This window comes from Schistocerca cancellata, chromosome 5, assembly GCF_023864275.1.
Source record: "Schistocerca cancellata isolate TAMUIC-IGC-003103 chromosome 5, iqSchCanc2.1, whole genome shotgun sequence".
Classification (NCBI taxonomy): Eukaryota; Metazoa; Arthropoda; class Insecta; order Orthoptera; family Acrididae; genus Schistocerca; species Schistocerca cancellata.
In genome coordinates, this window is record NC_064630.1 from 709,519,684 (window position 1) to 709,544,564 (window position 24,881).

Here is a 24,881-nt window from a genome sequence, read left to right on the forward strand (position 1 = left end):
GCACGAACGCTGGTCCAACTGAGGCGCCAGGTGGAAATGGCATGGCAAGCCGTTCCACAGGACTACATCCAGCAGCTCTACGATCGTCTCCATGGGCGAATAGCAGCCTGCATTGCTGCGAAAGGTGGATATACACTGTACTAGTGCCGACATTGTGCATGCTCTGTTGCCTGTGTCTATGTGCCTGTGGTTCTGTCAGTGTGATCATGTGATGTATCTGACCCCAGGAATGTGTCAATAAAGTTTCCCCTTCCTGGGACAATGAATTCACGGTGTTCTTATTTCAATTTCCAGGAGTGTATTTAGTCTCCATTGGTGTGTTTTTGGCCCTATTATATCCTCGCCGGTTTACGTACCCAAGCGACACAAGCCGTCACTTGGGGCGCCAAGCTGATACATGCACCCATCTGCAAGATTTGTGTACAGTGCTTATTACAGTTAGTAGGGAAATGTGACGCGGTTGAAAGCGTGCAAGCGTAAAGGGGGGAGACCGGGTGCCAAATGATAAGTTGCTTGTATGAAAAAATTTTCTGGATCCGGCCAGGATTATATCGATATTTAGTTCCTCAGCGTTACCGCAGTTCCTCTCTCAGGCCTTGAATAAAAGATCATTCTCTCGTCGGTAGAGGTGCAGTTTGGCATGTGAATGGATCATACTACTGTTTCTGGCTGAGCGAATTAGGTTCTAAGATCATTTTCGTTGGGTTCTGAGGGTTCGAGTTCACGCACTTAGCTTTTAAGACTTGACAGGTAATTGTACTTGTGCGTCGAACGAACCATATCAGAAATAAGCAAGGCGCGGAATATGTAATGCGGTACTTTCTATTTCATTTCCGAAAAATATCTAGGAAATTAAAATGGCAAAATGTCGAAAATACGCTCCTTGGCGCCCAAAATCGTGGTCTGTAGTACCCGTACTAAAAACCAATCACGTACCTGAAAAATAAATTACAAATATTCATGGGAGACCAAGAAACATTTACTCAATGCTGAACTACGCTTCACAGCGTCATGGAGACATCGCACTATTTTTCAACATAGTCACCAAGTCTGAGTAAGCAACGGTCGGAATGTTCCAACCGTCGTTCAGCTGATCGACGATACAAATTCGCTACATAGTCACGAAGACATTCGAAAATTGTTGAGTCTTCTTGGGAAACACTGTTTCACCCAGATAATGTTTCAGACTGCGGGAAACATAGAAATCGCCTGGTGCATCATGTGGATTTTACGGCTGATCAGAATCTTCTGCGTCTCTGCGGCCTTGATGAAAATACTGACACCATCTCACTGCGGCAGGGTGTGACATTTGATTCGGTCCACACAACACCACCATTTGATGGCGAATTTTTGTACAATTTAGACCTTTTGTCCACATGAATCATATTGCTTCGGGTACGTCAGCACTGGAACATGTTTCTATCTGCCACGCCATTTCACTTCCACAGTGTGATGGTACCTGTTATCCGTTGCACAGCAAAACAGTGTCTGTAAGATACGCGGTACATGTACTCGTTTCCGACAACCCGTCACTGACGTTGCGTAATGACCTTAGCGTAGGACAGCATGTTAAGCTGCTCTATAAAGTTCGTACATATGTCCACTTTCTCCAATGGAAGATTTCGATTCACTGCTCATGGGCTTCTAGGATATTATCCTTACGCAATACCTTTCAGGTGACTCTCAGTAAAATGCGGTCCCGAGATCTAGAAGATGTAATGGTTGGATCTATTCAATCATATTTCTCATTACACTTGACTACAATGTGCCCAAGTACAGTTATTTGCTAACGTTAAATGTCTCATACACAGGAATGGTTTTGATTAATTCAGTGTATCAAATCATATTCGTATGACCGTTTGATGGAATCATTTAGTTCATCCGTGCTCTCTTCAAAACCACATCGGTTCGAGAAAATGTGTACAATACTTTCTAGCTGATTATCGTAAATCCACACAAGAAAAATAATAATACGGCCCATGATGCTTGGTTCCCTTATTGTATTTATGTTCCTCAGAATGCTCTGTAATCTACGGCTGGCTTAAATGGAGAGGATACGGTTGTGGACAGTGTGACACCGCGATTTTTGCTATTCATAAGTATCCAGTAAACTAATATGGTGATATATTACAGACCTCTTCAAACATTTATACACAGAGACACTCTCCTCATCGTTAACAAAGAAAGACGCTGGATTCCTAGTGAAATCTACTAGCCAGCGCATATAACGCTACTTGTTAAAATGTGATTTTTAAAATAAGTTAAGCCACAAGACCCAGACATAGGTAGATCATTCTCCAAAAGAAAATGCCATGTCGGAGAGAACTGCGCACTATCTGGAGGGAAGTAACTGTAATTTCATCCTCTCCCTCCGATGACGAGAAAGAATGTCGTCACATCTGGGTCGTCACTTTGATCGTCTGTGGACTGTTGTTTCATTCACCCACATTGACTTATAACATCCTAATTCAACAGCGAAACGGTTTACGAGTGACGTTTTTAAATTTTGTAACTCCTTTGGAATCCCTTTGCTACTAAATCAGATCGCTCAACACCTTTGACTACAATGTGCTCAGGTACATTTCTTTTCTAACATAAACTGCCTCAAACGCATCAACAGCTCTGATTGATTCAGTGCATCCAATCATAATGATAATATCGTATATTCATGACAGCTCTCTCGATCTGACTGAGATTACGTTGTTGTTTTTTTTTCTTTCGTTGTATCTATCATGAAGTGTGCTGTTGCCATAACTACTTTTGCTAAGTTTATTATATAAAAGACAATTTCGTCTCTGTATACACGTTCCTTATTTTCTGAAATGTTGACACTCTTACTTGATCACGTATGCATGCATATTCTTAGATAAATTATCATAATTATCAGTTACATCTTCCCACCTTCGCTCATTGTTCCTTTGGAACTTTTTACCTATGTTTCTCCTTGAACCTTCAGAATATATGGTATATTGAAGTTGTGAATGAGTTTAGACCTGTCTTCTTCACTTGATAAAATGTAGTTAGTTTGTCTTTTCATTAGGTGTTCTTCTACTAATTATCTATTGCATTTATTCTGGAAGAATGTGCGAAGGACATGTTGTTCTTGGCCTATTCTAGATACATATGACATTTGTTATTTACCATTTTATTCGTGACTATAATATTCGTCAGCTGTGATTATATATATATATATATATATATATATATATATATATATATATATATATACAGGGTGTTTCAAACATGACCGGTATATTTGAAACGGCAATAAAAACTAAACGAGCAGCGATAGAAATACGCCGTTTGTTGCAATATGCTTGGGACAACAGTACATTTTCAGGCAGACAAACTTTCGAAATTACAGTAGTTACAATTTTCAACAACAGATGGCGCTGCAAGTGATGTGAAAGATATAGAAGACAACGCAGTCTGTGGGTGCGCCATTCTGTACGTCGTCTTTCTGCTGTAAGCGTGTGCTGTTCACAACGTGCAAGTGTGCTGTAGACAACATGGTTTATTCCTTAGAACAGAGGATTTTTCTGGTGTTGGAATTCCACCGCCTAGAACACAGTGTTGTTGCAACAAGACGAAGCTTTCAACGGAGGTTTAATGTAACCAAAGGACCGAAAAGCGATACAATAAAGGATCTGTTTGAAAAATTTCAACGGACTGGGAACGTGACGGATGAACGTGCTGGAAAGGTAGGGCGACCGCGTACGGCAACCACAGAGGGCAACGCGCAGCTAGTGCAGCAGGTGATCCAACAGCGGCCTCGGGTTTCCGTTCGCCGTATTGCAGCTGCGGTCCAAATGACGCCAACGTCCACGTATCGTCTCATGCGCCAGAGTTTACACCTCTATCCATACAAAATCCAAACGCGGCAACCCCTCAGCGCCGCTACCATTGCTGAACGAGAGACATTCGCTAACGATATAGTGCACAGGATTGATGACGGCGATATGCATGTGGGCAGCATTTGGTTTACTGACGAAGCTTATTTTTACCTGGACGGCTTCGTTCGAATCAACTGGAGGACTGGACATCGCTCCAGGAAGAGACAGACGACACAGGTGGTTTATGGAATTGCTGTTGCAATGGCAGACAAAGCCACACACATTTACCACTCTTCTTACAGTGCGCCTGCTGTCTCACCAAGTTGAAGTCCTGTGGTCCGTTGCAAGGCAGGCGCTTAGAACCATTCTCAAATGGTATCTGTGCAAGGTCCTTATCGTACAGCAGCTTGCACCACAGGGCGCACAACGCCGTGTTGACCTCGCTGTCCACTTTCTCACAAGGATTGAAGTTGATGAGAGCTGGCCCTGGACCATCCTATGGGCAGACGAGACTCATTTCTCTCTGGCGGGTGAGGTGAACACACAGGATTGCTGAGTGTGCGGATCTTCACCTCCAGTCGCTGTGACGCATTCCTATAAACGGGGAAGGTGTCACCGTGTTGTGTGGGTCCACGGCTTCGTTCCTTTTTTTTTTTGGTCATCAGTCTACTGACTGGTTTGATGCGGCCCGCACAAATTCCTTTCCTGTGCTAACCTCTTCATCTCAGAGTAGCACTTGCAACCTACGTCCTCAATTATTTGCTTGACGTATTCCAATCTCTGTCTTCCTCTACAGGTTTTGCCCTCTACAGCTCCCTCTAGTACCATGGAAGTCATTCCCTCATGTCTTAGCAGATGTCCTATCATCCTGTCCTTGCTCCTTATCAGTGTTTTCCACATATTCCTTTCCTCTCCGATTCTGCGTAGAACCTCCTCATTCATTACCTTATCACTCCACCTAATTTTCAACATTCGTCTATAGCACCACGTCTCAAATGCTTCGATTCTCTTCTGTTTCGGATATCCCACAGTCCATGTTTCACTACCATACAATGCTGTGCTCCAGCCGTACATCCTCAGAAATCTCTTCCTCAAATTAAGGCCGGTATTTGATATTAGTAGACTTCTCTTGGCCAGAAATGCCTTTTTAGCCATAGCGAGTATGCTTTTGATGTCCTCCTTGCCCCGTCCGTCATTGGTTATCTTACTGCCTAGGAAGCAGAATTCCTTAACTTCATTGACTTCGTGACTATCAATCCTGATGTTAAGTTTCTCGCTGTTCTCATTTCTACTACTTCTCATTACCTTCGTCTTTCTCCGATTTACTCTCAAAACATACTGTGTACTCATTAGACTGTTCATTCCGTTCAGCAGATTATTTAATTCTTCTTCACTTTCACTCAGGATAGCAATGTCATCAGCGAATCGTATCATTGATATCCTTTGACCTTGTATTTTAATTCCACTCCTGAACCTTTCTTTTATTTCCATCATTGCTTCCTCGATGTACAGATTGAAGAGTAGGGGCGAAAGGCTACAGCCTTGTCTTACACCCTTCTTAATACGAGCACTTCGTTCTTGATCATCCACTCTTATTATTCCCTCTTGGTTGTTGTACATATTGTATATGACCTGTCTCTCCCTATAGCTTACCCTTACTTTTTTCAGAATCTCGAACAGCTTGCACCATTTCATATTGTCGAACGCTTTTTCCAGGTCGACAAATCCTATTAAAGTGTCTTGATTTTTCTTTAGCCTTGCTTCCATTATTAGCCGTAACGTCACAATGGCCTCTCTCGTCCCTTTACTTTTCCTAAAGCCAAACCGATCGGCACCTAGCGCATTCTCAATTTTCATTTCCATTCTTCTGTATATTATTCTTGTACGCAGCTTCGATGCATGAGCTGTTAAGCTGATTGTGCGATAATTCTCGCACTTGTCAGCTCTTGCCGTCTTCGGAATTGTGTGGATGATGCTTTTCCGAAAGTCAGCTGGTGTATTGCCAGACTCATATATTCTACACACCAACGTGAATAGTCGTTTTGTTGCCACATCCCTCAATGATTTTAGAAATTCTGATGGAATGTTATCTATCCCTTCTGCCTTATTTGACCGTAAGTCCTCCAAAGCTCTTTTAAATTCCGATTCTAATACTGGATCCTCTATCTCTTCTAAATCGACTCCTGTTTCTTCTTCTATCACATCACATCAGACAAATCCTCACCGTCATAGAGGCTTTCAATGTATTCTTTGCACCTATCTCCTCCCTCCTCTGCATTTAACAGTGGAATTCCCGTTGCACTCTTAATGTTGCCACCGTTGCTTTTAATGTCACCAAAGGTTGTTTTGACTTTCCTGTATGCTGAGTCTGTCCTTCCGACAATCATTTTTTATTCGACGTCTTCACATTTTTCCTGCAGCCATTTCGTCTTAGCTTCCCTGCACTTCCTATTTATTTCATTCCTCAGCGACTTGTATTTCTGTATTCCTTATTGGCCCATTATTTTTTGAACAAGTCGGCGATCAAAGACCAACAATGTCCAGTGTGACTGGCCAGCATTACTGCCGTATGTTTCGCCAGCATGTCATACACGCCTTAGAGACGAGAGACGCATAGAACTTAATACTTTTCATGCTAGATAGGACACCACCACACATTGCTCGTGAAGTTCACTTGCTTCTCCGAAACACATTTGGAAACGATCGAAATATCAGCCGATCGTTTCCAAATGCTTGGCTGGCACAATCACTTGGTCTCACTCCCTGTAATTTCTGGTTGTGAGGCTATCTGAAGGACAGTGTTTACCAGGCGTACATACAGGGTGTTTCAAAAATGACCGGTATATTTGAAACGGCAATAAAAACTAAACGAGCAGCGATAGAAATACACCATTTGTTGCAATATGCTTGGGACAACAGTACATTTTCAGGCAGACAAACTTTCGAAATTACAGTAGTTACAATTGTCAACAACAGATGGCGCTGCGGTCTGGGAAACTCTATAGTACGATATTTTCCACATATCCACCATGCGTAGCAATAATATGGCGTAGTCTCTGAATGAAATTACCCAAAACCTTTGACAACGTGTCTGGCGGAATGGCTTCACATGCAGATGAGATGTACTGCTTCAGCTGTTCAATTGTTTCTGGATTCTGACGGTACACTCGTCTTTCAAGTGTCCCCACAGAAAGAAGTCACAGGGGTTCATGTCTGGCGAATAGGGAGGCCAATCCACGCCGCCTCCTGTATGTTTCGGATAGCCCAAAGCAATCACACGATCATCGAAATATTCTTTCAGGAAATTAAAGACGTCGGCCGTGCGATGTGGCCGGGCACCATCTTGCATAAACCACGAGGTGTTCGCAGTGTCGTCTAAGGCAGTTTGTACCGCCACAAATTCACGAAGAATGTCCAGATAGCGTGATGCAGTAATCGTTTCGGATCTGAAAAATGGGCCAATGATTCCTTTGGAAGAAATGGCGGCCCAGACCAGTACTTTTTGAAGATGCAGGGACGATGGGACTGCAACATGGGGCTTTTCGGTTCCCCATATCCGCCAGTTCTGTTTATTGACGAAGCCGTCCAGGTAAAAATAAGCTTCGTCAGTAAACCAAATGCTGCCCACATGCATATCGCCGTCATCAATCCTGTGCACTATATCGTTAGCAAATGTCTCTCGTGCAGCAATGGTAGCGGCGCTGAGGGGTTGCCGCATTTGAATTTTGTATGGATAGAGGTGTAAACTCTGGCGCATGAGACGATACGTGGACGTTGGCGTCATTTGGACCGCAGCTGCAACACAGCGAACGGAAACCCGAGGCCGCTGTTGGATCACCTGCTGCACTAGCTGCGCGTTGCCCTCTGTGGTTGCCGTACGCGGTCGCTCTACCTTTCCAGCACGTTCATCCGTCACGTTCCCAGTCCGTTGAAATTTTTCAAACAGATCCTTTATTGTATCGCTTTTCGGTCCTTTGGTTACATTAAACCTTCGTTGAAAACTTCGTCTTGTTGCAACAACACTGTGTTCTAGGCGGTGGAATTCCAACACCAGAAAAATCCTCTGTTCTAAGGAATAAACCATGTTGTCTACAGCACACTTGCACGTTGTGAACAGCACACGCTTACAGCAGAAAGACGACGTACAGAATGGCGCACCCACAGACTGCGTTGTCTTCTATATCTTTCACATCACTTGCAGCGCCATCTGTTGTTGAAAAAAAAATGGTTCAAATGGCTCTGAGCACTATGGGACTTAACATCTGTGGTCATCAGTCCCCTAGAACTTAGAACTACTTAAACCTAACTAACTTAAGGACGTCACACAACACCCAGTCATCACGAGGCAGAGAAAATCCCTGACCCCGCCGGGAATCGAACCCGGGAACCCGGGCGCGGGAAGCGAGATCGCTACCGCACGACCACGAGCTGCGGACCTGTTGTTGAAAATTGTAACTACTGTAATTTCGAAAGTTTGTCCGCCTGAAAATGTACTGTTGTCGCAAGCATATTGCAACAAACGGTGTATTTCTATCGCTGCTCGTTTAGTTTTTATTGCCGTTTCAAATATACCGGTCATTTTTGAAACACCCTGTACAAACATGTGTAGATCTGAAGCGCAGCAAGACAGGTAGCTAGCGTACCTACGGACATGCTTCGTTCTGCTCTGCAAAATATAATCCTACGCTTTCTGTTTCTTCTATACACTGATGGGCACCATATTGAACACATTTTTAGCACTAATGTTACGAGTATGTAATGGATTGGTTTAGCGTAGCAGCTCATTAAAAGAGTTTCAGTTTCAGTCCCTGACATTAATGCTACTAAGTTTGGTCCTCGTACTGTAATTAGTTTCCGTGTTATAACGTCTTAAATAGGGAAAGTTTAGTTATAACTACCAGGTATATTTCAGAATAAAAATATTCGTTATTTGAGTTTACCGTTGAAGACAAATTAATCTGTCATCTTCAGAACCTTAGTACTGGCTTAGCTTTTCCTTGCTGCTGGCACAACAGCTTGACAGATACATAGATGGCAGCGCAGGGTAGCCGTGCGGTCTCAGTGCCTTGCCACGGTTCGCGTGGCTCCCCCGTCAGAGGTTCGAATCCTCTCTCGGGCACGCGTGCGTGTGTGTGTGTGTGTGTGTGTTGTCAATAGCGTAAGTTAGTTTAAGTTAGATTAAGTAGTGTGTAAGCCGAGGGACATGGATGTGACTAAGTTAATGTAAAAGGTTAATCTGTGTTTACAATAATCACCTAAAACATGTACATTTTTGGGCATGTCAAGACATTATGCTCTTATGAAGAAGATATCGATATCCACTAAACCAATACTAAGCTTCTGATGGTGACAAATTGTTGTTATTGTTGTGGTATTCAGTTCAGAGACTGGTTTGATGCAGCTCTCTATGCTACTCTATCTTGAGAAAGCTTCTTCATCTCCGAGTAACTACTGCAACCTACATCCATCTGAATCAGTTTAGTGTATTCATGCCTTGGTCTCCCTCTAGGATTTTTAACCTCCGCTCTTCGCTCCAATACTGAACTGATAATCCCTTGATGCCTCAGAACGAGTCCTCCCAACGGATCCCTTCTTCTAGTCAAGTTGTGCCACAAATTCCTCTTTTCCCCATTTCTATTCAATACGTTTTCATTAGTTACGCGACCTACCCATCTAATCTTCAGAATGTTCCTGTAGCAGCACATTTCGAAAGCTTCTATTCTCATTTTGTCTAAACTATTTAACGTCCACGTTTCACTTCCATATATGGCTACACTCCATACAAATACTTTCAGAAAAGACTTCCTGACGCTTCAATCTACACTCGATGTTAACAGAATTTCTTTTCTTCAGAAACCCTTTTTTTGCCATTGCCATTCCACATTTTATATCCTCTCTACTTCGACCATCATTAGTTATTTGGCTTTCCAGATACAAAAACTCATCTACTATTTTATTTCTTGGTGTTCATCTTACGTCCTTCCTTCAAGACACTGTTAATTCCGTTCATCTGCTCTTCCAGGTCCTTTGTTGTCTCTGACAGAATTACAATGTTGGCGGTAAACCTTAAAGTTTTTATTTCTTCTCCATGGATTTTAATTGCTACCCCAAATTTTTCTTTCTCTTTCTTTACTGCTTTCTCAATATACAGATTGAATAACATCGAAGATAGGCTACAGCCCTGTCTCACTCCCTTGCCAACCACTGCTTCCCTTTCGTGGCCCTCGACTATTATAACTGCCATCTGGAATCTGTACATATTGTAAACAGTCTTTCGCTCCCTGTATTTCACCCCTGTCCCTTCAGAATTTTAAAGAGAGTATTCTAGTTAACATTGACCAAAGCTTTCTCCAACTCCACAAATGCCACAAGCATAGGTTTTCGTTTTCTTAACCTATCTTCTAAGATACGTCTTAGGGTCAGTATTGCCTCATGTGTTCCAGTCATTCCACGGAATCCAAACTAATCTTCCCGGAGGTCGGCTTCTACCAGTTTTTCCATTCCTGTGTAAAGAATTCGTGTTAGTATTTTGCAGCCGTTACTTATTAAACTAAGAGTTCGGTAATTTTCACATATCTCAACGCCTGCTTACTTTTGGATTGGAACTGTTATATTCTTCTTGAAGTCTGGGGTTATTTCGCCCGTCTCATACATCTTGCTCACCAGATTGTAGAGCTTTGTCAGGGCTGGCTCTTCCATGGCCAAGAGTAGCTGTAATGGAATTTTGCCTACTCCAGGGGCCTTGTTTCGACTTACGTCTCTCAGTGCTCTGTCAGACTCTTCACGCAGTATCATATGTCCCATTTTATCTTCATCTACGTCATCTTCGATTTCCATAATATTAACGTCAAGTACAAAAATGGTTCAAATGGTTCTGAACACTATGGGTCCTCAGTCCCCTAGAACTTAGAACTACTTAAACATAATTATCTAAGATATCACACACATCCATGCCCGAGGCAGGATTCGAACCTGCGATCGTAGCGCTCACCGGGTTCCAGACTGAAGCACCTAGAACCGCTCGGTCACGTCAAGTACATTGCCCTTGTACAGACCCTCTATATACTCCTTCCACCTTTCTGCTTTCCCTTCTTAGCTCTGAACAGGTTTTCCATTTTAGTACTTCATACTCATACATGTGGCTGCTTTCCCTTCTTATCTTAGAACTGGTTTTCCATTTTAGTACTTGATATTCATATATGTGGTTCTCTTTTCTCTAAACGCCTCTTTAATTTTCCTGTAGGCTCTATCTGTCTTACCCCTAGTTATATATGCCTCTACATCCTTACATTTGTCCTGTAGCTGTCCTTGCTTAGTCATTTTGCACATCCTGTTGAACCCCATTTTTAGCCGTTTGTACTCCTTTCTGACACCTTCATTTACTGCATTTTTGTATTTTCTCCTTTTATCAAATTCAATATCTCTTCTGTTACCCAAGGATTTATACTAGCCCTCGTCTTTTTACCTACATGATCCTCTGCTGCCTTCATTATTTCATCTCTGAAAGCTACCCATTCTTCTTCTAGTGTATTTCTTTCGACAATTCTTGTCAATCGTTCCCTAATGCTTTCTCTGAAAACCTCTACAACCTCTGGTTCTTTCAGCTTATCGAGGTCCTATCGCCTTAAATTCCCACCTTTTTGCAGTTTATTCAGTTTTAATCTGCTGTTCATAACCAATAGATGGTGGTCTGAGTCCACATCTGCCCTTGGAAATGTCTTACAGTTTTAAGCCTAGTTCCTAAATCTCTGTCTTACCACTATATAATCTTTCTGAAACCCTCCAGAGTCTCCAGGCCTCTTCCACATATGCATCTTTCTTTCATGAGTCTTAAAACAAGTATTAGAGACCATTAAGTTATGCTGTGTGCAAAATTGTACCAGGCGGTTCCCTCTTTCATTCCTTACCCCCAGTCCATATTCACTCACTACTTTTCCTTGTCTTCCTTTTGCTTCTATCGAATTCCAGTCCTCCATGACTATTAAATTTTCGTCTCCATTCACTATCTGAATAATTTCTTTTATCTCATCATACATTTCTTCAATCTCTTCGTCATCTGCGGATCTAGTTGGCATATAAACCTGTACTACTGTTGTAGGCGTGGGCATCGTGTCTATCTTTGCTACAATAATGCGCTCACTATGCTGTTCGTAGTTCCTTACACAAGCTCCTATTTTTTATTTATTTTTAAACCTGCTGTTGCATTTGGTTTTGTATTTATAACCCTGTATTCCACTGAGCAGAAGCTTTGTTTCTCCTGTCGTCGAACTTCAGTAATTCCCACTATATCTAGTTTTAAGCTATCCATTACCCTTTTTAAATTTTTTAACCTACCTGCTCGATTGAGGGATCTGATATTCCACGCTCCGATCCTTAAAACCAGTTTCCTTTCCCCTGATAACGACGTCCTCCTGAGTTGTACTCGCCTGGAGATCCAAATGGGGAACTATTTTACCTCCAGAATATTTTACCCATGAGGACGCCATCATCATTTAACCATAGAGTAAAGTTGCATAGCCCGGAAGAATTAAAGTTGTGGTTCTCCTAGCTTTCAGCTGTTCGCAGTACCATCACAACAAGGCCATTTTTGTTATTATTACAGGGACAGATCAGTCAATCATCCAGACTGTTGCCCCTGCAACTACTGAAAAGGCTGCTGTCCCTTTTCAGGAACCACAAATTTGTCTGGCCACTCAACAGATCCCCTCTGTTGTGGTTTCACCTATAGTTCGGCAATCTGTATCGCTGAGGCACGCAAAACTCCCCACCAATGGCAAGGTCCATCGTTCATGGGAGGCAAATTACATGATCGAAATTCGTAAAGTGCATAAAAGTATAATTACAAAAAATGGTTCAAATGGCTCTGAGCACTATGGGACTTAACATCTGCGGTCATCAGTCCCCTAGAACTTAGAACTACTTAAACCTAAGGACATCACACACATCCATGCCCGAGGCAGGATTCGAACCTGCGACCGTAGCGGTCGCGCGGTTCCAGACTGAAGCGCTTACAACCGCTCGGCCACACTGGCCGACAGTATAATTATAACTGACAAATGTAATTTATCTTGAAAAACAGGATATTTCTGCTGTCAGAAAATTTCCCATTGCAAAACTGTACTTCTGTATTTGCCTTTTGAATCTTACAATTATCCATTATCACATAGCACAGTAGTTCAATTTTACTGACATATAACAGCATCTATAGCTCTCTGCAGACATCTTCTACCCCCTCATCAGAATGTTAGTATCATGATGCATTACTTGAACTTCATTCAATGTTTGCATTGTCTTTTTAATCTTTTTGTTTGAAACAATACTAACATCTGGAATTCTTCTCTGCTTTGTTCCTCTGTCTTAATACCCTATACCTGGTTCTAAGACAACTTACCTCTTCGTTAATTTTCACCCCTCTGATTTCCCTGGTGTGCCCCGTTTAATCTTACTTAAATCGTCTTCTCGCTCCACTTACCTATTTTGTAAACCCAAATTTCTGAAAGTATCTCTTCAGGTTAATGTGATAGAACCTGTTCACTATCTAACTAGATGTCTTGGCAGACGGGGTTTTCTTTGATTTTCTTTATATTTACTGGACCTGAAAGTGAGTACATTAAGCGGATATTGGGTTCCTATAGCAGTATGATCCGATTCTCAGAAACATACAAAAAAACTAATTTTGAAGATTTCCACTTGTTGTTAGGCACAAAAAATTAATTCGTTATATCTAAATCGCAAGCTATGCAGGTTTCTTTACTAGTCCTGTAACCACGAGTTCACTAGATCGATTCTCGCTAGCCGCTAATTTGTTGAAACTCGACTTTGAATTCAATAATTATTATCAAACTGATACGTAAACTAAAAGTATTCATGCGAATTGTAATGTATATTCTTGTTGGAGGGTACCAAAGCCAAATAATTATTTACTAAATGTTGCAATATTTTACTTAATATTTTAATTTAACAAACGTATAAATGGGATGAGTAGAAAACTGCTGATTTCGTTCTGCCATTTATAATATTTTGATCAGAGCAACATTTTCATATCTAATTTCTAAGCACATAGATTTCTTGATGAATTAATATTTTTGAGCAAAACTGGGAAACATTAAATGAAACATAAGTCAATTTTTATTTTGAGGAAGTTGCGAATGTATTGTTACAAATACAAGTTTAACATTACTAATAATATTTAATTTATTATAAACACAAAATTTTTCTATGATTGGCATGTAAAAATGAAGATACTCTTTTTATAAAAAGTTATGATTTACATTAGTATTTGTTAACTAACATTGCGATTCGATAATAAACATTAATCAATAATTGCATCCAAAAATATTATGCACTCACCTATTTTTATTTCATATATATATATTGTTATGGTGTTCTTTCATATTTACGTAATAAATCGAAGTTATCAGATGGAACTTTTGGAGAAAAGAATTGAAAGAACTGTGATACGAACCCTTACTGCATGCAAAGTATGCACTCTGTTGCAGATTTTTCACTATTTGATTTTAATGGATTATGAAACTAATGTACATTTACTTTTGGTTAATAGAATTAAAATACCTTAATTGAGCTCAGAAGCTTCAAATCCTCAAACCTGATGCTTTATACGTTTCTGAAAATTTCATCAAACTGTTGCTTAAGTAGTTTTAATCCACTGCTCCCATATTCTTCATCTGTACTGAAACATTAACGTCCTATGTTCTCACACATGTATAAAGATTCCCTGAAAATCCTACCGAATATACTCTAGCTTGCCACCACCCTATGAATACTTTTTCTGCTAGACCATAAATTACGGAAGGTGTTCTATATAAGAAACTTACCTTGTTATAATTTTTATCATGTATTTACGAAATTCTTTGGGAGGCTTGCGGAAATTTCTTTGTTTATTTACAACTGCTTTGAACTATTACTTTTCTGTAGCAATCTCTTTTGAGGTAGAAAATACCGTATAGCTCCTTTGTGATTCATCTCGCTTTTGTAACTATTTCGCGAACGTATTAAAATCCAGTCGAGGCTTGTAATGGAAATCAATGTACTCGCACGGGCTTTCGGAAATTCAGTTGCATATTGGATGCCAAACTACGCACCACTATGCGGTTTCGTCATACAGTATGTGGATGACGTATGGAACACCTGTGACACCATCACAGGTAATTCCACCGAAAGTAACAAAGATTTCACAGAAGAGTTCGTAAAGAGGATGAACACCTAGATTTTTGTTAACTGTATAATAATACCCAGTGTATACATCTCATTCCCGTGTCCCGTCATACACATTATAATATCCTACTGACAAATTTTTAATACTTTCTTACGTGGTTTTCCTTAAGAAGTCTTGATTTCGTGGTTTATGTACGTATTTAATTTCATTAAATATTCTGCACCACGACGTTCTTTACACTTTTAGTTCCGACTTTTGCACTATTGCGTTTTGACATACGTGCAACGTTGTGCCCGTAACGAAATATTTGACGCAGCAGAAGCCTTTTGTTGTATAATACGTTTCCTATTATTGGCTATGTTATTTGATGACTCTTGTACAATCATAGTTTGACATTCAAGAATGATTTTTTTCTACTGCATCTTCCCTCGTTTTATTTTTAGCAAGAGTTTTTTTTTCTTTTATTTTACCCCAGATTGCTCTTTGTTTAAAATTTATTTAAAGTTCATGATGAGAAATTCGTTCGCTCCTTTCAGCAGCTCGAATAACGCTTACTTAGTTTAGAGGGGTTTGACTTCTGACATGTGCCCACTGGAACAGTATTGGTATTCTGACATTGTAAGCACGCAAATCACCAGTACAAAGGGATGGTGATATTGTGAATGTTTGTCTTATGCTTTTACGTATCAATTGGCGTACACGTATATTTTGTATGAAATAAGTGTGCAATACATACAGAAGGTTCCTACCTAAAAAAAAATATGATCCTCTTTTCATATAAAATTTTCAATAAGTCCAAATTAATCACTGCGTGTTAACCGTGTTACTGTTAATTCAGAGGTAGTGTAATTCTTATTTCAACTTATCAGCTAAGAGTTGAATGATAGCACGGTGACATATGCACAATGTGCCGCATAATTTACCTCATTTGGTATCCTTCAAATTCGCAAATACCGCTAATTGCTCTCTAATTCATAATAAAGTCTTCTCTGTGTAGTAGTGGTACGACGCGACCGCAACAAACAGACCTACGTTATGGAATATATTTGGTTCTCTAACGGACAAGTTTTCCACAAAAGTTACATAAGTGCTCCGTACAAACAGCGACATTCGCAAAAAAATAAAAGAAAACTAACTGAACTGCAGAGAAAACGATTGCTGCTTTCAGCGTCTATTCTCTTCTGTCTACTGTTATTTTTCAATCAGCTGAAAGAAATATTTAACAATAAACGATTCTCACGACGAGATATGAGACTTTAGTTGTTTTAAATCTGATACATTTAATACAATTTTTCTTTAATACTATAATATTTCCAACGCGCTGGGCAGCTGCGTGGTCTCAGGCACCTTGTCACGGTCCGCACGGCTTCCCCCGCCGGGGTTTCGAGTCCTCCCTCGGGCATGGGTGTGTGTGTTGTCCTTAGCGTAAGTCAGTTTAAGTTACATTAAGTAATGTGTAAGGTTAGGGACTAATGACCCGAGCAGTTTGGTCTAATAAGATATTACCACAAATTTCCAATTTTATAATATTTCCAGACTAAGAGAATAAGTTGATTGTACAACTTACACACTGAAGTAAAAGTCATTCAAATAAAGAAAATTGAAAAAAATGTATTGGATGATGTGAAATGTATCTGTTGAATATTTACCTTCATTGTACTAAAATACAATGCTTCTATGACAGAGTGCGGAGTTCCGTCGCTCAAATGCATACATTGCTAATAAGTTGCACACAATTTGTGCACATGGCAGTTCATTCTGTAATAAGTTTTACTTGTTGTCTTTTCTTTCTTCTTCGAAACGTTTCTAACAGACAATTTAGACATGATGGCAGAGCCTAGAGAAGTGGCCGAAAGCAGCAACCATTTTGCCTACAGCCCAATATTTCTTTTTTTTTTTTGTATTACCCAGTTAACATCGGCATTGTTCTGTGCTAAGTGCCCTAGATATTTTTTGAACCATTCTCAAACTGAATATTCTGAAACACAATAACATTTGAAATTTTCCGGTTTCCTGGGTTCAGTATATTTCCCTGAAATTTCTGTACAGATAGTCACATACTTGGAATACATGATTCACAGCTGTGTATGTTTTCGTTAAATCATTTCTGCTAGAGTAAGGGCATCTGTACCTTGAGAACATGAAGTGACGACTACAAGGCAAAGTAGACACCATAAAACTTACACAGACATCGTAAGAGGTAAACTTCAACAGTTCTCGAAAGCGTGAACGGATTGCTGAGAGTGTAGGCTTCACCAAACCACTGTGACCTACGACAGTTAATCGTTGACACTGACGTACACAAGAGCATGCTGATAAGTAACATCTCCGAGTCTTTATGTGAAAACTCTTACACATTGTTGAAACATACCTTATTAACATTCTACATCTTTACGCTTCATGACTACATATTTAATTCTAAACATAGTCACCCTGGCGGCGGACAAGTTACTCGCAACTAGAGACTACTTTGTTGATAGCCTAACTGTAGAATACTTGTTTTATAAATAAGACTGCCTTTTCCTGCTACTAGTTACTTTATTTATCCCACACGCGTTTCGCCTTCTCCTGTTCTAAGGCTGCGTCAGTGGGACCTATAACGATACAGTTTTGTTAGTTGTAGATTATCAAACAGTTCACTTCGCAATCTTTTTGTAAAAAAAAGTAATTACTTACCATTTGCTGATCTGCGTTTTCTCACATCTGGTCTGGAGGTCGCACTACCATTTTTGTCACTGCCATATCATATCTTTGTGTTCTCGTCTTCTACACACTGTTCATCATGTTTCTCACTGTTTTTATTTACTTTGTGAAAAACATTGTAAGACGAAATAGTTGTGTCGAGTGAAAAAGAAAAATAGTTCACCACAAAATTGCACAAAGATGTGATTATATGGCAGTGAAAAAAGTGGTAGTGCGACCTCCAGACCCGATGTGAGAGTACGCAGATCAGCAAATCGTAAGTAATAACTTTTTTTTACAAAAAAATCGTTGTATTTATAAATAACTAATAGCTATAAACGACGCTTTTAAAGGGAAGAAACTATGCTGATGTTCCAAAAGCTAACCAACACAAGACTTCATTCCAAATAGTTGCGTTGAGAGTTCTTAAAGTGCTAAGGTAAGTATACCGGGTGTTCCTGTCTGCTCATCACGCCACACTTGCAACGCCCTCTGTGATAGGAAACTTAGGTTTTTTTCCCCATTATGAAAACTGAAACGGTAAACGTCGTTGAACGGTGCTGAACATGGGTCTACGCAGCAGGCGACGCCTTACTATTCCCATGTTGACCCAACGACATCGTCAATTAAGAGTACGGTGGGCGCTGATTCATCGAAATTGGATCGTGGATCAACAGCAACCAGTCGTATGGACGGATGAATCATGTTTCTCGTCATTAATCGTCGATAGTCATGCCCAGATACGACATCATCCTAAGAACAGCTGCTCGGTACATGCCCAGCGCCAGTGGCAACAGTGTTGTGCTTTGGGGACTTCCATGGGACCTATGGTAGTAATGGAATGCATCATGAGATTTTTGGACTATGTGAACATTATTGCGGACAACCAGAATCCATCATAGTACCTGACGTGCTCCCTGCCAGCGATGGCATTTTGCAGCAAAACCACTGTCTGTGCCTTCAGTCCAGAAGCATCCCACAGTGGGTTGAGGAGCATGATAGTTAACGTAGCAACCAAATTCACCTGACATCGAACTCATGAAACACATACGGGACGCTATCTGTCGCCTACTCCTCATCCAGTAATAGGGAAATGCTTGACCTGTGCTAAGATAGGTGATGCCACGTACCTCCACAAATCTGCAAAGAACTTGTCGAATAACGGCAAGCAGAATGGCAGCTGTACCAGGTGTAAAAGTATGAAACCGGTATTTCCCGATAGATGGTGATACCCGTTAGACCGCGTCTGCAGCGCCATCTACTTCCTGTAAAGGCTGGCGACGAATAACAACATACAATAACCCAAGTTTCATACATCGGTATCTGTTTTAAACCAGTAAACATGCTACGGTTTGTGTCGACGAACTACTATTTGCGGACAGTATTGGTTTTCTGTTATCATTTGAAGAAAACTGCTGCAGAATCGGATCGAATTATTGTCGAAACTTTCGACGAACCTGCTCTTGGGAAAACAGTGTTCCGAGTGGTTCAAAAAATTGCAGGTCTTATTGGATGAAGATGGTACTCAAACTTAACAGGAACTCGCGGAACCATTGAATGTGGTGAAGAAGGCCATTCAGTTACAAGCAAAGGGAAAAGTGCACAAAGTGGGAAAACGGGTTTCACTGGAACCGAATGAAAGACAGCAAGCAAATCTAAAGACCACTTGTGAAATACAGCTTGCTTGATACAAAGGAAAGTCGTTTGTCCAACGAATGGTGGCAGGTGATTAAAAATGGATATATTTTGAGAATCCTAAGCATCGTTAATCGTGAGTGAATTAACTCAAACAATCGACATCCACTGCAAGACCAAATATCTTAGGAAAGAAGACATTGCTTTGTGTTTGGTGGGCTCAGAAGGGTGTCACGTATTATGAGCTGCTAAAACCTGGTGAAATCGTTAACACTGATAACTACCAGCAACAAATGCTAGATTTAAGTCTAGCATTACGTGAAAAAAGACAGGAACATGGAAAAAAGCTACACAAAGTCATATTGTTCTATGATAACGTCCCATCACACACAGCAAAACGGGCCAGGGAAACGATCGAGTCGTTCAGTTGGGAAACATTAGGGCATGCGGCTTATTCTCCAGACTTGAAACTTGGCTCCATTCGATTATTATATATTTGCATCATTAGGACACGCTCTCGTTGGACAACGCTTCAGTTCGTATGCAAATGTATGAAAATGGCTCGCTGACTGATTCAAAACAGAGCTGCTTTTTGGCGTGGCATTCATAGCCCGCCGGAGAGGTGGGAAGAAATGTATAAATAGCAGTGGAGATCGTTTTGGATAAAATATTGTTTATCATTTTTAAACAACCGACGTGTAATTATTAGAGCCAAGTTCCGATTTCATACTTCTACGACAAGTATAGTGTTTCGAAGGTGTGCTACGATGACACGAAGAGATGGTCGTAATGTTTATGCTCGTCAGTATAATCAAACATTAATTTTATAGCGTACGTTGAGTTAACAGAAACTTGGCCCGACCGGTTGGCCGTGCGGTCTAACGCACTGCTTTCCGGGCGGGAAGGAGCACTTGGTCCGCGACGCGAATCCGCCGGGTGCACTTGTGTCGAGGTCCGGTGACCAGGCCAGTCTTTGGATGGTTTTTAGGCGGTTTTCCATCTGTCACGGCGAATTCGGGCTGGTTCCCTTTATTACGCCTCAGCTACACTATGTCGGCGATTGCTGCGCAAACAAGTTCTCCACGTACGCGTACACCACCATTACTCTACCACGCAAACTTGGGGGTTACACTCGTATGGTGTGAGACGTTGAATGAGGGGGTCTACTGGGGACCGAACCGCACAATAACCCTCGGTTCGGTGTGGGGCGGCGGAGGGGTGCAGTGAACTGCGGTAGTCATCGTGTGGTTGTAGCCCATTGCGGCTGCGTTGGGGACGGACCCTGTCCCCCGTTTCTGGGCCCCCGGTTAAAATACAATAACAGAAACATTCCTTCGTGGATGATATCCGCATGTGCTGCTGTTCTCGAGAGCGGCTGGTGAGGGACAGGCGTGTTGCAGGCAGACCGCCGCCGACGGTGTCGTGGTTCGTCGACGACCGGCTGACGGAGGGTCAGCTACAGGCGGTGGGCCGACACGTGGTCGTCAACCGCCTGGAGGTGCCGCGCGTGTCCCGGCAGCAGCTCAACACCGCCTTCAAGTGCCAGGCCTCCAACACCAAGCTGGTGCTGCCCCAGGAGAAGACGGTCCGTCTCGACCTGCTGTGTGAGTACCTTTCCCTCTCGATTCTGCATGCTTACGCATTCTCAAGTCGTGACAATAAGAAAGTGACAAGTAGTGACCTGAAAATTGCCGAGTTGGCTGGAGCCTAGGGTATATATACTACCGGCCAATAAAATTGCCACAACAAGAAGAAATGCAGATGATAAACGAGTATTCATTGGACACATATATTATACTAGAACTGACATATGATTACATTTTCACGCAGTTTGGGTGCATAGATCCTGAGAAATCAGTACCCAGAACAACCACCTCTGGCCGTAATAACGGCCTTGATACGCCTGGGCATTGAGTCAGACAGAGCGCGGATGGCGTGTACAGGTACAGCTGCCCATGCAGCTTCAACACGATACCACAGTCAATCAAGAGTAGTGACTGGCGTATTGTGACGAGCCAGTTGCTCGGCAATAGTTTACAGACATTTTCAGTTGGTGACAGATCTGGAGAATATGCCCACTAGGGCAGCAATCGAAAATTTTCTGTATCCAGAAAGGCCCGTACAGGACGTGCTACATGCGGTCGTGCATTATCCTGCTGAAATGTAGGGTTTCGCAGGGATTGAATGAAGGGTAGAGCCACTGGTCGTAACACATCTGAAATGTAACGTTCACAGTTCAAAATACCGTCAATGCGAACAAGAAGTGACCGAGACGTGTAACTAATGGCACCCCATACCATCACGCCGAGTGATACGACAGTATGGCGATGACGAATACACGCTTGCAATGCACCTTCACCGCAATGTCGCCAAACACTGATGCGACCATCCTGATGCTGTAAACAGAACCTGGATTCATCTGAAAAAATGACGTTTTCCCATTCGTGCACCCAGGTTTGTCGTTGAGTACACCTTCGCAGGCGCTCCTGTCTGTGATGCAGCGGCAAGGGTAACCGCAGCCACGTCTCCGAGCTGATAGTCCATGTTTTTGCAAACATCGTCGAACTGTTCGTGCAGATGCTTCTTGTCTTGCAAACGTCCCCATCTGTTGACTCAGTGATCGAGACGTGGCTGTATGATCCGTTACAGCCATGCGGATAAGATGCCTGTCATCTCGACAGCTAGTGATACGAGGCGGTTGGGATCCAGCAGGGCGTTCCGTATTACCCTCCTGAACCCACCGATTCCACATTCTGCTAACAGTCATTGGATTTCGAGTAAGGCGAGCAGCAATGTCGTGATATGATAAACCGCAATCTGATCTTTATGAAAGTCGGAAACGTGATGGTACGCATTTATCCTCCTTACACGAGGCATCACAACAACGTTTCACCAGGCAACGCCGGTCAACTGCTGTTTGCGTATGAGAAATCGGTTGGAAACATTCCTCACGTAAGCACGTTGTAGGTGTCGCCACCGGCACCAACCTTGTGTGAATGCTCTGTAAAGCTAATCATTTGCATATCTCAGCAAATTTCGCGTCTGTATCACGTCACCTTAGTGGTGTAGCAATTTTAATGGCCAATAGTGTAAGTCGCACAGGAGTGATTGCGACCTAGGCACCCAGACGCACATCTGCATATACAGTTTTCTTTTTATTAAAATGACACTTCCGATTGGTGTATTAGTGAGTCACCTGATACGACCGAGGTCTCAGCTGACTGCCATTTTTCTTGATCTTTACCATCAAACCAGGCAGAGCTTTGTCATTGGAGGCTGGCTACAGGGGCTTTGATAGCTCTTTCCAACTTCCATATTTATATGTGTACGCAGGGTGGTTCAGAATGACGGTTTTAATATTTGGGGGCAACTTTCTTACACAAAAAATGGAAAATATATCCAGTAAAAATGGGCTATAAAATGCATATCTTAAGACCTATGAGAAGCAGTTCAGCTGAAGAGACGTATTTCACATTAGCCGAGATGAGCAAGGGCACATAGCTCTCAAGGTATTCACTTTAGAGTCCTTGTTCACTGGACATTTTTTTCTTGTTCTGCTCCATAACAGCTCCTCCAAAAATGTTGAAAGCAAAAAGCTTGCAGTAGAAGATGTGTTCATACCTATAAAATCATGCCTTTTACAACCCATCATTACTGGACAATTTTTCTTGTTTTGGTGTAATGAATCTTAGATAAATTTTTAAAAATGACATTGTGCAACAACCTTATATATGAACTTGAAACTGACCGTGTTGTAAAACTTTTTGCGGCTATACCTGTTGAAATTTAAAACAACTGTTGCCGTGTTTGTTACCTTGGCTACTGGACGGCAATAGGACATCAAATTCACCTCATTTATACAGTTATGCAGAAGTTCCGAAACCGTAAAACTATAGAAACACACCATGTATTTTGCGGCAATGTTAGAAAAAGGTTCGCAAGTTCTATTAGGACATTTATTAGAGCTTATGTTACCTCTCTGAAACAGCACTAGACCAAAACATTATTTTACAGTAATAATAACATTCTCTTTTTAAACTTCCGTTCAGGTAGTGAAAGAAGTACATGTATTCAGTCAAAAGGTAAATCGCTATCGAATGAATTGGAAATGCAATGGGACGTCAGACTGAACCTATTTTCTAATAGTACCGTTTACCGTTTATCACACTATCAGTTAATTACCATACTTTGTTTTTATACTCTAAATAGGAGACACGGAAAATAACATTTCTGGTAGCAACGATATTAGAAACGCTGACACTTGGCACAGAAACTATGAATACCATATTTCACTTATAGCAGTTTACGATAATGTATGATATATAAATATCACTTCGAGTTTTACATCATTTATAAAGCAATTACTGGTTTACAACTAACAAGCAAATGAAAGTCTGTTATTTTAGGTTTACTAATGGAAAGCACAATTTCTTTACTTTACTGTAAAATGGCTGGTAAAACTTTAACGCTGTTTACAGTCTTAATATAGTACTTTAATAAATACACTAAATAAGTTTTTGAGTACATGGACACGGTACTGAACTGCACTTCTGAGGATGCGGACCAGGAAATTATCCAGGTTGAAATGACTTAGCTTAGTCAATGGTTGCACAACAGTCTAGAATAACATTAATCTTGTAAAACGTACAGGTCACTGTCAGCGATAAATACAAGTCTACTCGTCAATTTGCCTAAAAGTATCTAGACGCTGAATGCAATGTGTAATTCATGAAAACTTCTGCTAAGCTTCCTTATATTAGCAGTTTCATCTTGCCTCCATTGCAAATGATATCACTTCTTCTTTCTGGTATTTACTTACCTCTGATCTAGACCCTTTACTTTGGCACCCACAGGGACACTTCCACCTTTGTTTTCATCCACGTTACACAACTATAGTGTCTACAAATACTATGGATAGAAGGACTATCGAAATTACAATGATAGTTACACAACATCATACAAAAAATTTAACTAATTTCCAGTAACTATTAGGAGTCAAATCCTTAAAAATTGTTTTACAGACGTTAATCATCTGTCTAAAGAAAATATGGTACATATGGCGTGTTACTGCTGCAAAGTGACGGACGAGATCAAAACACAATGTGATATATTTTGATAACATGAGCATGAGGCATTCTTCTTTCTACCCAGAGACGCATATCTCTCCCACCCTCTCTCCCCATTGGTGTCTATGGTGGTGGTGGTAGTAGTAGTATTAGTACTAGTATGTCTGCGAACACTGCAAAAGTGAGACGTACATATCGGCCAGCAGTCAGTTTTATGGATTTCCATCACTGCTACCTACCTTTACCTCCGTCCTAACATAGCTCTAGAGTCCCACGACAACCGACCAATCAACCTGTCATCATCAGCCGACTCGCGTCAATAGATGAGGGTATGGAGCGGTCAGCCCACTGCTCTCAAGACCATTGCCAGTTTCCGTGACCGAAGCCACTACTTTTCAGTCAAGTAGCTCCTCAATTGGGCTCACAACGGCTGAGTGTATTCTGCTTCTCAACGGTACTAGGCAGACCTGGACGGTCACCCATCCAAGT

The 24,881-nt window shown here is 41.4% G+C and overlaps 1 protein-coding gene across 1 annotated transcript in view; it reads left to right on the plus strand.

Moving 5' to 3' along the window:
- LOC126188774 (hemicentin-2-like) overlaps positions 1–24,881 on the plus strand; it is an 862,561-nt gene that overhangs the window by 597,657 nt on the left and 240,023 nt on the right. The window contains exon 5 of the mRNA XM_049930385.1: positions 20,727–20,930. Coding sequence (XP_049786342.1) covers positions 20,727–20,930 — 204 coding nt within the window. The remainder of the gene's footprint in view (positions 1–20,726; positions 20,931–24,881) is intronic.